The 17,055-nt window shown below is 43.0% G+C and overlaps 1 protein-coding gene across 4 annotated transcripts in view; it reads right to left on the minus strand.

The window, feature by feature from the left end:
• Positions 1–692: 692 nt before the first annotated feature.
• The window catches only part of FLNA (filamin A), a 90,006-nt gene continuing 73,643 nt past the window's right edge, over positions 693–17,055 (minus strand). For 2 of the 4 annotated variants that reach the window (XM_018560709.1, XM_018560708.1), the window contains exons 33-46: positions 15,909–16,037; positions 15,654–15,827; positions 15,286–15,444; positions 14,905–15,108; positions 13,412–13,564; positions 12,869–12,991; positions 11,310–11,576; positions 10,065–10,202; positions 9,701–9,816; positions 6,884–7,016; positions 5,070–5,246; positions 4,295–4,513; positions 3,603–3,806; positions 693–1,171 (exon numbers count right to left, since the gene is read on the minus strand). In XM_018560709.1, the coding sequence (XP_018416211.1) occupies positions 984–1,171; positions 3,603–3,806; positions 4,295–4,513; positions 5,070–5,246; positions 6,884–7,016; positions 9,701–9,816; positions 10,065–10,202; positions 11,310–11,576; positions 12,869–12,991; positions 13,412–13,564; positions 14,905–15,108; positions 15,286–15,444; positions 15,654–15,827; positions 15,909–16,037 (2,384 nt within the window). In that variant the 3' untranslated portion in view covers positions 693–983. Of the gene's footprint in view, positions 1,172–3,602; positions 3,807–4,294; positions 4,514–5,069; positions 5,247–6,883; positions 7,017–9,700; positions 9,817–10,064; positions 10,203–11,309; positions 11,577–12,868; positions 12,992–13,411; positions 13,565–14,904; positions 15,109–15,285; positions 15,448–15,653; positions 15,828–15,908; positions 16,038–17,055 lie in introns of all 4 variants that reach the window. The other 2 variants (XM_018560707.1, XM_018560705.1) reach the window with 1 other exon arrangement.

Here is a 17,055-nt window from a genome sequence, read left to right on the forward strand (position 1 = left end):
TTGTGGAGTCGGAAAAAAAAAAAAAAAAAAAAAAGTTCTTTATTTTTAGGGAAAAAAAAATAAAATAAATTTAAGTCAAGATTTGGTTAACTTGGAACCAAAAACCAATTGGAATGGCCTTTGGTAGGTGAACCAGCCAGCAACCTAATGAAGCATCTCAGGACAACATTAAAAACAGACTGACTGGAAAGGGGGCAGCAACAAAAAGCCCATCAAAAAGGGGGACTATTTTTTCTGCTTAAAGGTAAGTGGACAAAAAGAGGACCAGCACAACTTTATAGTGATCTGCAGTCTAAAGGTAGTGGTTGCTTTGAAAGTTTTCGTCTATTGGAATGCAATGCTGGTACTTCAGAAACACTTGAGCACTCCACAGGATTTAGAAAAATATATAAAAATACTAGCAAGGGAATCTGGGAAGAGTTTAGAAAGGTTACATAATTTAGTGATCTGGATGCTTCATCGGGTCTCCTGCTCTCCCATTAAACCCTTATTGCCATCTAAAAAATCCCTTATCCCTTACAACAGTTTAAGGTAAGGCAGAACATGTAAACAATTACAAGGGGGCACTATAGCACACGGGAGCATACGGTATACAAAGCAGCCCATTGAGGGCAGGGGATGGCCCTTGAACCACTGTTAGCAGCTATCTTCAAAAAGGACTACAGAATTTTTTTTTTTGTTTTTGTTTTTTTAAAGTGCCAGGCTCACCATAAAGCTGCTGTCCAGCATGCCTGACCATTCCACTACCCTCACAATATGACCTAATGCACCCGTTTACACTTTGCCCCTTCAGTGCCACGGGGGGGGTTAATATGGCCATTGCATAAACTTGGAACCAGCTAAGCAAGACCCCCAAACCCGAGCAGACCTCGGAAACCCTGTGAAAGGGGAGGAGGTTGCAGGTAGGGCAGCTGTACATCAGACACGCACACAGGGTAAGGGGGGGTTTGGAGTCAGGACGAGGGGGTATGTTGGGTGATAATTTAAGGCACAGACACATGGTATGGGCTGCCTAGAATGTGCTCATCTCCCCATTTAACCACCAGGATGTAATCTCCCTTGTCCTTCAGGAGGTATGTAACATTGTACAACCGACTTCCAAGATGTTTCACTATAATCTCCTCACATGGGGTTTTTGGTCCATGTACCCCGACAAGCAGCATATTGTTACCTGAAGGGAGAAAAAAAAATTAGCATTAAACCAAAAATACTCTAACAGAAACCAATCATGAAAAACACATAAGGCTGTCATTGCCGAGAAGTTGCTTGGCTGTCATGAGGACGTCGTATGTGGATTGGGAATTCTGTTCCTACTTTTTTGCTCTTCATACTCATTCCAGGTAATAGGCTGAAAAATACCAGCGGGTTTAGGGGGACACAGCAACTGACATTTTTAGAAGGAGGTCTTTTATGGAGGCATCTGTAATGCTCTGGACTACAAATCCCAGAGACAAAGCTTATCCCAAAGGACGAGCCCAAATGTCAAAACTTTACTGCCAGAACAGACAAAACAGAAATTAAAGTTTTGACTAGACATGTGCGATTCGTTTCGTTACGAATCGAAATTCGTACGAATTTTCCTGAAATTCCGAATTTCGGGAGCATCCGAATTGCATTTTCCGAATTATATATACGAAATACGAAATTCCGTTCCGAATTTCTTTGAAATGGGAACTAATATTACCCCTGTAAATGAGGTTGAACAACATGACAAGATTTTTTTTTAAATCCGAAATACGGATCCGCTGCTGCTGAGGGTTGCATTACAATACATACAGGCAGGAAATACGAAATTCCATTACGGAATTTCGTTCCGTAACGAAAATCCGTTATATTGAAGGTAAAAAGCAGTGTACATTTATATTGCAGTTGATGGTAGTTTTTTTAAAAATCCGAAATACGGAATTCGGATACGGAATCCGTTAACGGAATTCGTATTTCGTTTTGGTTGACCAATCAGGTTCTCTCTTCTGCTGCTGAGTTGCATTGCAATACAGGCAGGAAATACGGAATTTCGTTCCGTTACGAAAATCCGTTGTATTGAAGGTAAAAAGCAATGTACATATATTGTAGTTGATGGTAGTTTTTTTTAAAGTCCGAAATACGGAATTCGGAATACGGAATCCGTTAACGGAATTCGTATTTCGGATAAAAAAAACAAACTACCACATCGACTCCAATATTAACAAAGGTATTTTGCTTTTTAACGTCATCATAACGAATGTTCGTACAGTTACGAAACTATAACAGCCACTAACGAAATTTCGTACGAATCCGAATTGAGTTTTGACACGAATTACGAAAATAACGGATTTTACGAAACGAAACAGAACAAATTTTTTGACGGCGCACAAGTCTAGTTTTGACATTTGGGCTCGTCCTTGGGATAAGCTTTCCGTCTCTGGGATTTGTAGTCCAAAGCATTACAGCATCATAATTCCCTTATACTATAGGACAGGCGCCTGCATATCATTGCAGCAGCTCTTATTCCTCTGACATGGCCAAAAAAATCTTACCCATTTTGAATGGGTAAAGCTCTGACACTTCCTGGCAGAAACAAAGCTCGTCCACCTCTTCCTACCACGTTCATTCCTGCTGGCCATAGGTTAGCCTATCAGAGCAATAGGACAATATAACAATATAAAATGTGGGGGGCTAGGAGGGCAGACATGCTCCGACTTGATCTGAAGTTTTGCCTATCCACAACAGAAGTGCCCCTCTAATTGCCTGCACTTTATACCTGCTAGCAGCTCTTTTGTGAAGTGGCAGAGCCTATCACATTTATTCTCTGCGGCAGAGATGAGACCCGTTTTATAGAAGAATAGTTCTTCTATCCTGCAAAGGAAAGCCGTCCCTGGACCCTCGTGGATACACTATGCACCTAGCTGGTCCAGGAAACTTTAGCAGGTGTCTTTATGATTGGAACCACTCAAAAAGTATATCTGGCAATGTTACAGCACACAAATTGATCATGCATAAGCAATTAGTCCCCCCCCAAAAAACGGTGCAACCTGGATTGGTTTGTTAAAGTAGTATTAAGGTCTAGGCGTTTACCTTAATGCATTCTCTGCATTAGGGTAAAAACGGCCCAGCACCTTTTTTCTACCCCAGTCCCCCCCACACATGCCAGTCAGCTGTGCTCGCCCCCGCCGCCGGTCCGAAGCGATACTCTGTTCCCTGAACTGCTGGGTTGCGGGGGAGGATACTGATGGCAGAGGAGCCATGGGCTCCTACTGCCATCAAGGAAGGGGCGTGGCCTGCCACAGGGCTGTGTGCGTCTATGGACGCACACAGCCACTGCGGAAACGAGCGGGCACGGGTGCCTTTATTAGAATGATGGTGGCACCAGTGCAGGGGCAAAAGTGCTGCGAGGAGCCACTAGAAAATTAGGAATTCCAAACTTTTAAAGAAAAAAAAAAAACCTCTAGCAAAGGAGGGTCTCCTTAAAGGAGAAAAAAAAAAAACATGCTTTAATATCACTAACTGTAGTCCAGCATGTTTGTTTGCAACCAAATACTAATCTTGGCAATACATTTTAAAGTTTCCCCATATCACTTAGTTGCACCTGGCTTTGGAGGCATCTACCGGCCCAACAAACTTACCAGCTTTGCTGCAGTCTACTGTGAAGGAGTTCTTCTGGCCAACAAAGGCTTTGTTCAGACCAAGACCTTTTGCAACTACTTTACTTGCATCTGATGACACCCTAGGCAAGGCTGCTTGTTGCGTGGAGGCCTCGGATTTCGTAACAGAGTCTACAAACACTGAAGAGGACTCATGAAGGCTGTGACTTGTTACCAAGCGAGGTCCTAAGAAGAGAAACCAGGTAAAGGCAACAGAACTGTAATACCATTGGTAATGCACAGAACTCAAACCAAATCACTTAAATAGAAGCAGGTATATACAAAACAGGTCAGGGAAATGCAGTTTTCTAAAGTACTCTACTCCGTGTGAAGAGGCGAATGTAGCAGAGTTTAAGATGTATTAATGCAATGTTTATTTGGTACCAGATTTCTACCCCACATTTAGTGTGAAATGTACTGACTGTGGTCCTCAATCTAAAAAAAAAAGGACAAAATGTTTACCTCAGCTAGAAGTAAAAAAAACAAACGCACAATTGCATGGAACCGTACCAATTCCTCATAGCCCACACCCCCCCATGAATGTACTCCAAGATGGGGCAAAAAATAAAAATAGCAGATTTCTCTAGTTTACTTCAACCCACTTCTACTACATTGTGTCTTTAATCTGTCAACAATTAGAAGGAAAAGCACTATATTTGAAAGTGTGAACTCACCAGTAACCTTTGCTTTAAATGGGCTTCCCACAATGTGATAAGGACCACCATACTTTATGGAGATCAGGTAGCTTCCAGGAGCCATTGGAGTATATGTGACCTTGTAGCCCTCTGCACACTCCTGGCAGTCCATTTTGACCTTAGAAGGACCATCAATCGTAACAGTCAAGGCACCAGCACCTGCATTTGTGGTATTGACAATAAACTCTGCAGAATTTCCTAAGAGAGGACAAATTGATGAATGGTCAGTGAGCCCAAATGAGTCCAATTATACTCAGTACACGTAATATTGTGCAATGCATTGAAGAGAAGAAAAAAACGCCAGTTAAAAGCTCTACATTCTTACACACCCAAATAGTTATTTCTTTATTGGGGCAGATTCTTTGTCCCCAGCAGAAGCAAACTGATTTGTCACCGTGGGTGGCTGCCTCACTCTTCTCCAGATTCCCTTGCTCCAGTTTATGCATCGGTCCCTAAATATTTGTGGTCAATGTTTGAAAGCCCATTTCAAGGTCTAGAAGGGATTCATACCGTATGCTGGTTGTCTTCCCATCAGAATTTGTTACAGTTTTACACACGTTCGCACCTAGTAAGATTCCTGGCCTGCTTTCCCCTTGCGCTCAAGAGAGAAAGGGATATTTAACAGCAAACATGGGGGGAGGGGGCATGCTTCCTACATTGTGAATTAGGAAATAACTTTCCAATTCACCATGAACCCCAGCTTGAACCCCTAACTAAGGGTAAAATAAGGCAACTGAAACCAAGCAAGTCTTACCAGTGGTGCCACCTTCTAATCCTGCACCATAAGCAGACACCATTCCTGGATCACCAGCCTGGCTAGGATCTCCCACACGGATTTTGAAGGGGCTGCCAGGAATGTGGGATCCATTAAACTTGACATCGACAAGATAGAGACCATTCTCACGAGGAATAAAGCGTACAGCGTATTTATCTGAGAGAAGATAAAACAGTTAGATCATATTAACAGTAGACTGACATACAACCATTGCAAGATTAAAAAAATAAAAAATCTACCCAACATCTGAAAAATATAAAGGAACCCTGCATGGGCAAGAAGATTTTTACCGGGGGTTTTTAACCCTGGGGGTGTGGTAGTGGGTGGAATACAAATGCCTTGTTTGTATAGGGCACATGGGGATATGGAACTGGATTTTCAAATTTAAACTTAAATCAATGACTAATATCAGGATGCTATCTAACACGATCAACACAGACGTAGTCTTCCTGCTCCTTAGTATTGGCAGTTAATATATTAAGCAAAAGGAGCGCCCCCATAGTGTAAAATTGATTAAGGATAAAGCGCATAGCTGAAAAGGTACTTGCAAACCAGCCTGTATAAATGAGCAGAAAGCGATATAATCTTAGGAGACCATCAAGATGAATACACGAAAATAGGGTGAGGGAAAGGAAGTGCTAGTACTAAGCCAAAGCCATCTGCACGCTGCCGCTCCTTCAGTTGACGCGTTTGAGGACAAACCTCCTTCATCAGAACCTCATCAGAAAGCAAAGGTTTGTCCTCAGAAACTCGTCAGCTGAAGGAGGGTCAGCGTGCAGATGGCTTCGGCTTAGTACTAGCACTTCCTTTCCCTCACCCTATTTTCGTGCATTCATCTTGATGGTCTCCTAAGATTATATTGCTTTCTGCTCGTTTATACACGCTGGTTTGTAAGTACCTTTTCAGCTGTGTGTTTTAGCCTTAATGAATCAATTTTACACTATGGAGGCGATCATCAGATTTTCGGTTTCCCTTGACTGTGGGGAGCTGCCCCCCTGTATATACTTTTGGAAGACCATTTTCAGGAGCAGTTACTGTGTTTTGGCGCCTGTGATTTTCACATATCTTTCGTTAATATATTCAAGAATTTGTAGTTTCAGTAAATTATTCCAGGTTCTGAATGCACAAAAACAGCAGAAATCTGTAACCAGCTAGTGTTTAGCGATTTGCCCATTGCTTTTAAGCACATCCATGTCATTGACATCTTTTATCATCATACTAGTGTCTAATAGGGTTGGCGAGGAGCATTTACACAGTATGGTGAAGGGAATATGGGGGACACATTTGGGAATGTATTGGAGGGTCTGTTATCTTAAAAGGATTAAGAACCCCTTTTTAAAACTAGGCATAGTATAGATATGTCTACTTCTGCTGGCCCTCTGGCATTGACTAAAGAAAGCCAATCTAATGGACAACGCCTTTTCACAAGACTAATGGAGGGCATTTCTCTACCCCCACTCCTTAAACAGGAACCAGAGGCAAAGCATCAACTCAACTCTAATTTTGGGTAGAGTGGGCAAGGTTTAGAACTTCTATACATTTTTATTATGGTCTGTGTTCCCAATAATTGCCACTGGGACAGCGTGAGCTGAAGTTTAAACTTGGTCATGGGCACAGACGTAGAGGTGGGATCTCACTTTTAGACACACTCCATTGTAGGCTTTCTGGACAGGAAGTATATCTCCCCAGCAGAAACAGATCGCAATTTAAAGGGGGGGGACCCAAAACACTAAGCCGAGTCATTTTATAAAAAGCTCAGTACCACCAATATTACTGTCGTCACATAGGCTCACCTTCATCGATCTCCGTCACCCAGCACTCCTCCAAAGCCCCAGAGGGACTGTGAACTTTGGCATCTAGAACTCCTTTGGCACCATTAAGACTTACTGCAAAAGAGGCTGGCTGGTTGACCTTTAACCCTGACTCCTAAAAGCACATTACACGGTTTAGAAAAAAAAAAATTCAGCAATGCAGATTAAAAGAAACTTTGGCAACACAGACTGGAAAAACATTCAAAGGCTTGATACTCACTTGGTCCAGCCTGGTTTAAAAAGGGAGACGACAATGTTTCAGGAGTACCTGACAGTGGCCTACTGTTTATGAAAGGAAAGCTTTCAGAAGCTCATGGTTTTGAATGGTTCAAAGACTACATGGTTTGACTGAACAAGGCTTCCAGTCCTGCTCCACCTGCCAAATGACAGTGTTTTCTTCCATTTGGGCACAGAATCTCATTTGTGATCAGACGCTGAAGTGGACAGGTCGTGACCCATTGTTTCAAACAGCTCAATAGAGGGCATAGTATGACAGCACATAGCCACCAAAATGGAATGCATCTAATATTATTCTGTAGTGCCCCTATGGCTGTGTGAATACATTAAAGCAGGGGTGTCAAACTCAATTTAATCGTGGACCGCATCAACATTATGGCTGCCCTCAAAAAGGTATCTGTAAGACTATATAAATGTATCTAATCTTTATCATAATTGCCTCTGCATTAGATTATCACTGGTTTTAGTAATAACTTAATACCTATTTCTGAAAATAGAAGTCTAGGAAATGGCCTGGTGGGCTGGATTCGGCCCCTGGGCCTTGAGTTTGACACATGCGCATTAAGGCCTACACATTCAGGATTAGGAAATCAAGCTGATCAAGACTACAGACCTGAGAAAAATTTGGTCTACAAATGTGAGTGGTACTTTGTTTTCATTACTAGATGTAATCTATGCGAATGGGCACATTTTAAGAGACCAGATTCTGATTAGTCCCTTGGGTGTTGTTCAGTCAACCATGTTACTAATGTAGTTTATGAAGTGATGGGCTGCAGTTACAAGCATGAAAAGAAAGGTGGGAAAGCAGGACAAAAGGATTGCCAATGTTTAGTGCTTCCAGTTACAATAGGCCAGAGTCATGGTTCAAATCCTCAATCCTCTCCCCCTTTAAACACCGGCCAGCATAAAGCAGTGAAATCATGGCCTGCTTGAAGCCTTTAAGAAAGACACGAGAAAAACACATGGAATGCCTCCTGAGTCAGCTGGGAATGGAGTTAGATATATGTGGAAAGGGAACCCATCATGATAGAACTATGGCAGCTGCCATTGCTGACTTGTTTGAAAGGCTCCTGGGGTTGTTATGCCTAGTTTACAATTTGGAGAGTCACTGAGCCAGTAGAACATTCAGCTAGTCAAGTGTTGAGACACCACATATGCAAACACTTCGTACAGGTTTGTGACTTCCCCAAGTACTGATGGAAGGATTGGGCTAATGGTTAAAGCCTGCACCTTCAACAAATCCAAAAGCTCCCATTATTTGTATCCTGAGGTTCTCCAGGAAAGTGTTCTTTCCCTACAGGTGGGCTGTTCAGTGATTTACAACTCCCAACTTATTAAAAAGGAGGCGAGTGCTTTTCACTCGGTCTCATAATCTGAGCCGACCTGTGACAATGAGACTGTCACAGGTCGGCTCAGTAGATCGGGAAGTGAGCGAACACATAACGGGGCTCGCTCACTTCTCGATCTATCCCTGCAGAGAGCCGTGACTGTCCCTCACTGCTCCCTGCAGGGATTCCCCCCTACCCGCTCCTCCAGCACTGACTGGCGGAACGGACGGAGCGTGTACAGCTGGCTCTGCCTCTAGATAGGCAGAGCCAGCTGCCACTCGCGCAGCTGGGTGGATCCAGACAGAATGGTCGGCATCCGTTCCGGCGTCTCAGTATACTGAGCTTTGGGAGACGGGAGGACGCTAGTTTGTGTCCTCCCGTTACCCTTAGGAGAACTATGGGGAGAAGCCCTGACCCCATTAGTTCTCCTTTAACTTTCACCAAAAAGCAAGGACTGCGAGGCCCGAACTCTAACCTATAATTACCTGCATCTATGCTATATTTGTTGTTACGGAGGAGCTGCCATTGAAAACTATTAGGTTCTAGGAATATCAATCTCAACCTTTCTAACCAACTCAGCATAACTTGGTAACAGCTACTCAGCCGAGAGCCGTTACCTTTTCTACAAGAAAAAAAAAAACCTGAATCAAATGGGCTTTTGAAACCATGCTGAACTATTCATTCAGATGGCAGCAGAGGCCATCAGCTTTTACTTTTTGGAGTTGCATTATTATTAATGTTCTGCTTATCTATAAATTTTGACCCCTGCTGGGACAAACACTTGTTGCATCACCAAGGGTAACTTCTCTTGGTCAGGATTCACAGAACCCCATTGAGCAAATGCAAGCAGTAAAGCTTATCCACACACATCGGTACATCAAGCAGATTGAGAGGCACCTTATCCACGTGTATGAAAATGGTCCCCCAAGGCAACTGAATCAGTGGCCCATGGGTCCTGTTCTTAAAAGGGTTCTACGGAAGGGAGGAACCCTTCTATATTGCTTAGCAGCAATAAGGCTTCACTTTTAAATGAATACTTCTTAGAGCACATGTTGCACTTAGGGGTGTATAGAAGCATTTTGTGCAGGCAAGTTTGCCCGACACATCAAGACCTGCCGACTAAGACTTCAGGTAACCCAATTGCAAGCAATTAAAGGGATCAGTACAACAGCTGCTCAGGAGGCAATTTCTCTGCCCAACCATTAAAGGGCTGAGGTTTTTCCCAGTGCCTCACCTGAAGACTAGAAACAGTGAGTCTGCGAGCGTCATCTGAAGTGGAGCCCACTGGAACCACAAACGGGCTGTCTGGGATGTGTTCATCATTAAACTTGACAGAGACTTCATAATCTCCTATAAAACAAAAAGCATACGGAGAGTTAATTTTTCAAGCTGTGTACAAGGCCTAAACATTACAGATTAGTTTTAGCAATCTATAGGTCTCCCTTGAATTGTACATAATTTGTAAATTCACACATTTGCAATAATAATGATATTTTCAATATACTACACAAAGTTAACACCTACACAAGAATTTCCAAGTTACATTTGCAGCCAGATGGATGTTTATAATATACAGTATATGCAGACTGGTGAAATACCTGGCTCCTGCACAATATAGGACACGCCACAAGATCCATCTTTTCTGTCTTCAAAGACAATTTCAGCTTTGCTGGGTCCTTCCACTGCAATGGACAGACCTCCAGCACCAGCCTCTCTTGTCCAAATGCTGAACTCGGCTGCAAAATAAATAAAAAGGTTGACCCGACTAAAAACTCAATTTAATCATCAAAAGTCACATAAAGCAAAAATCAAGACTCAGATTTGGTATAAAAACCTCATGCAGATGCAAGAGCCCACTTACCCAGAGGCTACTGCCTACACCTCTTTCCTAGCTATCCCTTTTGTCCCTGGACCATTTCAAAAAGTTACACTGCAGTTTTAAAAAAGGTCCAGCGACCTCTACTCTTCCCATCTCCCTATTCTTCCTTCCTCTGTTGTATCTCATCATAGCGAATCTAAGGACACAAGACATATCACATTGATAGTGCGGTCTCCTTTGGGCTCACAAATGTGAAGTCCCCTACACCAACTTTGCGCTAGGAACTACTCCCTCATCTACCCGACACCTCACCAGCCCATCTCTCGGATGTGCCCAAATGAACCCAGAATAGGCCAACCTGATGTCATATTTATTTGCACTTATTGTCCTGTCATATTGTCAGGAACGACACTGTACTACTTTGTTTTACGCTGATTTTACATAAGTTTGTAGTGTACAGTTTTGTACTATTGTCACTTTTCTTATTCTCAAAAAGTCAAATGAAAAAAAAAAGTCCAGCGACCACACAAGTATAAAAAGGGGTGGGGGGAGAATTGGACCTTCCCATGCAAGATTTCTGGTTTGGTTTTAAGATATCTAAAGTTTTTTTAACTTTATCCAGAGCACTTGGCCGATGATCTCTTGCATGTATAATACTGTTGGACTTCAAAAATCCATCGTTAGGCAACTCACCCTGTTAGGATCACTAATACTGGTTGGTTTTGTGTTGATTTAAAGTGACCAACAGTTGCACTCACAGTGTCAAAGATCAGCAAGTACTGACTGGTTGCTATAGTCTGCCATCCAAGGTTAAAGCCTTATAAATAAGTGGACTGGTTTTACAAAGACCAGTACACAATCTTTCACCCACTTTCTTTTTAGGAAGGACAAGCAATCATGAATTGCCTGTGCAGACTAACAATTTTCATACAAAATGCATTACAAATTCACATTTGCTCACAATGAACACATTTCACATTTCTATTTCCAGGTCTTTGTTTAAACGAGACAATAAACTCCATACCTGGGGTTCCAGCCTCTGCTCTCTCCAATCCAGGCCCACCAGCTCGCACCTTGTGTGCGCCTCCTTCACCCAGAGGCCCTACAGTGAACTGGAAGGGACTGCCGGGTACATGCTGGCCCTTGTACTTGACGCTGACTGTGTGAACGCCCATCTCTTTGGGGACAAATCTGATACAGTACGTGTTGTTCTCGCCCTCCATAATCTCTGCGTCGTGAATCTTGCCGGATGGACTAGTGACCTGAGCAGTCATATCATGGATGCTGATTTCTGAAAGGTAAAATGTTAGTGGTTACTAGACATGTGCACCGGCAAAAAGTTTTAGTTTAGTTTCGGATTTTGCGTTCATTCGTTTTTCGGGATCGGGTTCGAAAGCCAATTCGTTTTGGATTCGGACAAAATTAGTTAGCGGTAGTCTGTACGGATTGTGGTTTCGGGTTAGTTTCGTTCGTTGCATTTGAAAAGTATTATGACAACTCGGCTCACAGACCCGAATGGCATTCGTGAGTTCCCGAATGCTATGTGTATACGACAGCTGAGTGTCAAATGGGCGGAGCAAGCCGTGACATCAGGGCTTCGCCCATCTGTTTACTTCTGGACTGAATGTCATTTTGCGGCGCATTTTCGTTGGGTTCAGACGGTCGTCGTGCAGCAGGACACCCTCCCGATACCAAGGACATGTGGCCTGGTAAGGCGCTCTATCGTGTGTGTGTCCCCACTTCCCCGTCCTGCCCTCAGATCAAAAGGTATGGTAGGAATGTTAGGGGGGACCCCCACATTTTTTCCCCTATTTTTTGGGGCTGGGGTTTGCCCTTAAAATTCCTACCAAACCTAAACGGCCTGGTAGGGATTTGGGGGGGGAACCCCACGCACTTTTGTTTCAACTGGGGTGGTCCCTCCTAACATTCCTACCAGACCTAAAGGGTCTGGTATGAATTGGGGGGGAACCTCACGCTTTTAACAGTGATGAATTGACAATTTAATTGAGAAAAAAAAAAAGTACCTTTAGCAAAATTAATGATTAGAAGCATATCATAACGCAAATGATGTTTTGAGGCTGCATAGGGTTCCTTCATCAAGCAAACAATGCGACACCTGATAAAGGGACCCTATGCAGCCCCAAAAAGTAATTTGCATTGCGACATGTTAGACTTGCATCAATAAAAAGACAAATGTATCACAGTTGCAGTGCCGTTGACACTTTGCCCATGAAGAGAACATGTCACCTGCAAATGCTGTCACATAGGGGCTTGTTGTCCCCTACCTCTTGACTAGAACCACCTACCACTCCCCTGCTCCCAGCCTAGGCTGCAGCTAATGGTCTCCAAGCCAGTCAAAAAAGCTGCCCCAATGTAAATAGACAACTGAATACATATAAATGTTGAACACAAATTGAGGTTTACATATGTATTAAAAAAAAAAAAAATAAACACACAACACCTTAGAGTTTTGCTTCTCTTTAAAGTATGGCAACCCCAATATTTGCCATGCAGTTGAGCATGAAACCTGTTGCAGGCACATATACCAATGTAGAAACCTTTGACATGGTTCCATCATCTTACCAGGTATCTTCAGGCTGAGGTCACATTGACTACCAATGTTGGCGACAGATGGTGCTGTTCTCCGGCGTGTTATGCTCTCCTTCATTCTTCCCTCACCTGTCACTTTGACAGAGAATGGACTACCTGCAAAACAGAAAGCAGACAACTCTGTAACAGCCAGTCTTACATGATCTGTAATGTCCCAGCATACGCTGAAGTCTGATCGGGGGGGTTACAGAACACTGCTGGATGATGTTCTCTGCAGGATATATCTGATCCTCCATCTTTACAGAGTAACAAAGATCACTATGACGTGGAATAGCTCCTTAGCCATCAAATTGCCCCTATTGATGTTGTCTGGGATTGCTTACCTTCCCCCCAGGGTTTTACTTTAGACCATGGCTCTCCTGCTGCATGCTGTTTTTTTAGCTCTTATAATGTATCACACAAAATAGAAATGTAAAAAAAAAAAATATAGTTTTACATTACACTTTGAACCATTTCATTTCATGCATACTTTACATAAAATACCTTTTCCAGCAATGGTAACAAGGCAAAAAATACCTGGCACATGTTGATCAGCAAACTTTATATTTATGATGTAATTTCCAGGCTCTGTTGGGCAGTATGTCACTTTGCACGTGCCATCTTCCAAATCCTCAGTGTTGATATCAACCTTGCTGGGTCCTTCAATAGACAAATTGAGGCCACCGTAGCCTGCAACAGACACACACAAACTAGAACTTGTAGCACTCAGGAATTGTAATTCTAGCGATCACATCACACACACCAATTGTGGCAAAGCAGACAGTCTAAGCAATGTGTCAGGGGCTACTTTCTGCCACCCTTTAGAGCCAACTTCCTCATCAGACCTATAGCAAGTATTCCCTTGGCTCCCCTTCCTTGTATAAATCGGTCTAAAAGTTTGTGAGTCCTGTATCCCTCGCTGATGCAAAGCAGCCTCGGACACTTCTATTTTAGAACAGTCTCATTCACGTATGTTTCTTTGCATGTTTGCCATTATAGGTTTCCCATTGGAGACAGGCTTTTGCAACTCTATAAAAGAAATTCCCCACCAGTCACTTTTCTACATCTTTTTTTTAGGGTTCAAAGGATACTAGGATTCAAATCAGTGTCTACATCTATGAAACGTTACCAAATACAATAACATATTTGGCACATAAATGACTTTGCTATTGAGCCTATATACTCCAGATTAAGCGCTACCAAAAATGTGTATACTCCCGTCAATGGTCTTATTTGATACGATATATATGAATGTTTTAACGTTTTGATAACTGCTTATGAATTGTACCTTTAAAAAAGGAGAACTATGGGGTTAGGACTTTTCCCCATAGTTCTCTTAAGGGTAACGGGAGGACACAAACTAGCGTCCTCCCGTCACCCAAAGCTCAGTATACGGCGAGCTACTGCTCGCCGTATACTGAGACACCGCAGCCGGGACAGATCCCGACATTACCATCTGGATCCGCCCAGCTGCGTGAGTGACTGCTGGCTCTGCCTATCTAGAGGCAGAGCCAGCTGTACCCGCCCCCTCCATTCCGCCAGTCAGCGCTGGAGGATCGGACAGGGGAGGGGGGAATCCGGTCCCTCCCCTGTCACGGCTCTCTGCCGGCACAGGATGGAGAAGTGAGCGAGCGGCGGTATGTGTTCGCTCACTTCCCGATCTACTGAGCCGGCCTGTGACAGTTTAATTGTCACAGGTCGGCTCAGATTATGAGGTTGAGTGACTTTTCACTCACCTCATAGTTCTCCTTTAAGCCATTGCCAGGGGGGCACAAACTTCTCGCCTCATAATTCTCCTTTAAATGACAAAATTGACTTTCTATTCAACAACCTTACAGTTTGGTCCTGGCCATGCCAATTCTGAAGTCAATATTTTCTGAGTCACTGATTTGAAAAAAAGTATGTTGAAAAATGCATATTAGCTGCTAAACTTGCAAGTGGCATGTGTTAAATGTTTATATTGAGCAGTCTCTGCAAAAAAAAAAAAAAAGGTAGAACATTAGAAACTGAAGTGCCAAGACTGCCCTCACCTGCTTCTCTAGTGTCAATGATGAACTCAGAGTTCTCAAATGTCCGCCCTTCTTTCAGACCCTGGCCAGAGACCACCACCCGACTGGCATCACCAATCTCCGACTGGCTGATCATCACAGTGATAGGACTATTGGGGACATGCTGTCCATTCTTCTTAATGCTGACTATGTGCTCTCCAGTCTCCCTGGGCACAAATGAAATACCTGCACAATAGATGATGAAGACAATATTTAAGCCATATGGTCATGGACAACCAAAATTACCATACAGAGAATGCCCAGACTTTAATACTACTTTAATGTAAAAAAAAAAAATTCTCCTTTTAAGGCATCACCTCAGACATTTTTTTCATTGTCTTTATGCCAAAACATAGGTCTCACCTATATGACCATTGCGGAGTCTCTTGAGTAGACCAGGCTCTTCTCTGCCAGAGGGAGAAGTCACTGTAGCAGTTAGCTGGCTCAAATCGGTTTCTGTGATGTTTAGAGGAATATCAGCAGCAGACCCAACTTTCAGCTGAGACATGCGCATGGTTTCGTCTCCTGAGAAATCAAAAAACACATTAATCCATCAAAATATGGAACATACAATCTATACATTTTACCGCTTTTGTCACCCCTATATCATGCCGTCGTTTTTAGCAGTTCCCTTTTCATTCCACCTACTGCTATGTTCTGCAATGAATAGTAGTTTATGGTGATGCGCAGAATAAAAGCTTCTTCTAAGATAACGAATGGGAGATGCTCACCTGTGATTTTGGCAACAAACGGACTGCCAGGGATATGCTTGTTGTTATACTTGACAATTATGTTGTAGTCTCCCGGAAGGACAGGAAGATAGGACACGGTACAGGTTCCATCTTGGTTATCTGTACAGTTGATCTCAGCTTTTGAAGGACCCTCGATGGCCAGTGACAGACCACCTAAATGACAAATGTGTCATGTTAATGCAGAAGATTGAGGTTGGAAGTTTTGTTGGTTATCCCAACCATGCACCAACTCACCTTCACCAGCATCCTTAGTGTTGACTGTAAATACAGCTGGTTTATTCACCATGCCATGAATCAATCCTGGGCCATAAGCAGTGACATGGCCACTGTTCACATAATCCACATAAAACTGCAATGGGCTTCCTGGAATCAAAATAAATAGGTTTATGAAGTGACACTAAAGGCAGAATGTCGGTCTATACTCATGCAAACAATGCATTGGGTTTGGAACTTTCATAGGGTTTACTGCAATAAGTGTCTCTTACCTCTGCAAGAACATAAAAATGCAATCAGCCTTACTCTATAGACTGAACAGATATTGGGAGGTGTTGGGGAGCACTAGCACACCATTTGCAAAATGTCATCTACTTGCTGCCTGAACTACATCTACAATGATTTAGGTTGACTATACAGCCATGTTTGTTGGATCATTCTGTGGGCAAGGAAGAAGCATGTCCCGAATTTAATGAACAATCAAGGGTTTGTTAATCAATGCCAGTTACACTTTCAGCCACTCCCATTGGGACAAACACGCCACATTGTAGTTCCAGGCTCAACGCATTTGATGACAACACCATGATTTGGATAGAGGTTAAAATTTGTTGCCTCCTTTGAAGAAAAAAAAAACCAACCAAACTTTGGTCCATTAGAAAATGAGGTGCTAGTTTTGGTCTAGGGTCTAAAACAAAAGATACTCACCCAATTCTTAGTCCCTCCTGACTGCTAGACTGGTCCCCGCAGCCTCTTCTCCCCCAGGCTCCGATGGTCTAAGCCCAGCTTTTGTCATCACTTGTAATACAAGTCCACTGACTTTTATTATACTCAAAGATGCGAGAGACATTACACTCCAGGAGCAGAGGGGGAAGAGAGCCAAGAGGTCACTGCTGTAGGACCAAGGTTTGGGCGAGTATAGACCAAAATGTGCACTTTAAATTTGTTCTTACTGCGTGGAACACTTTACCTGCCAAGATCTAAAATGCACATTTTAGATATTGCATTCCAGGTTAAATAAAGCAAATACTGCTATGTATAGCCACAGGATAAGCTTCATTACATAGCACACTGAATGTTGGCCATAGCTCTGCCTTTAACTGAAGCAGACATCCCACCACCTATAATGCTGGATTGTTGAGCCACTCCCTGTATTACCCTATACCTATTT

The sequence above is a fragment of the Nanorana parkeri genome, unplaced genomic scaffold, assembly GCF_000935625.1.
Source record: "Nanorana parkeri isolate BGI_ZX_2015 unplaced genomic scaffold, ASM93562v1 scaffold475, whole genome shotgun sequence".
Taxonomy (NCBI): Eukaryota; Metazoa; Chordata; class Amphibia; order Anura; family Dicroglossidae; genus Nanorana; species Nanorana parkeri.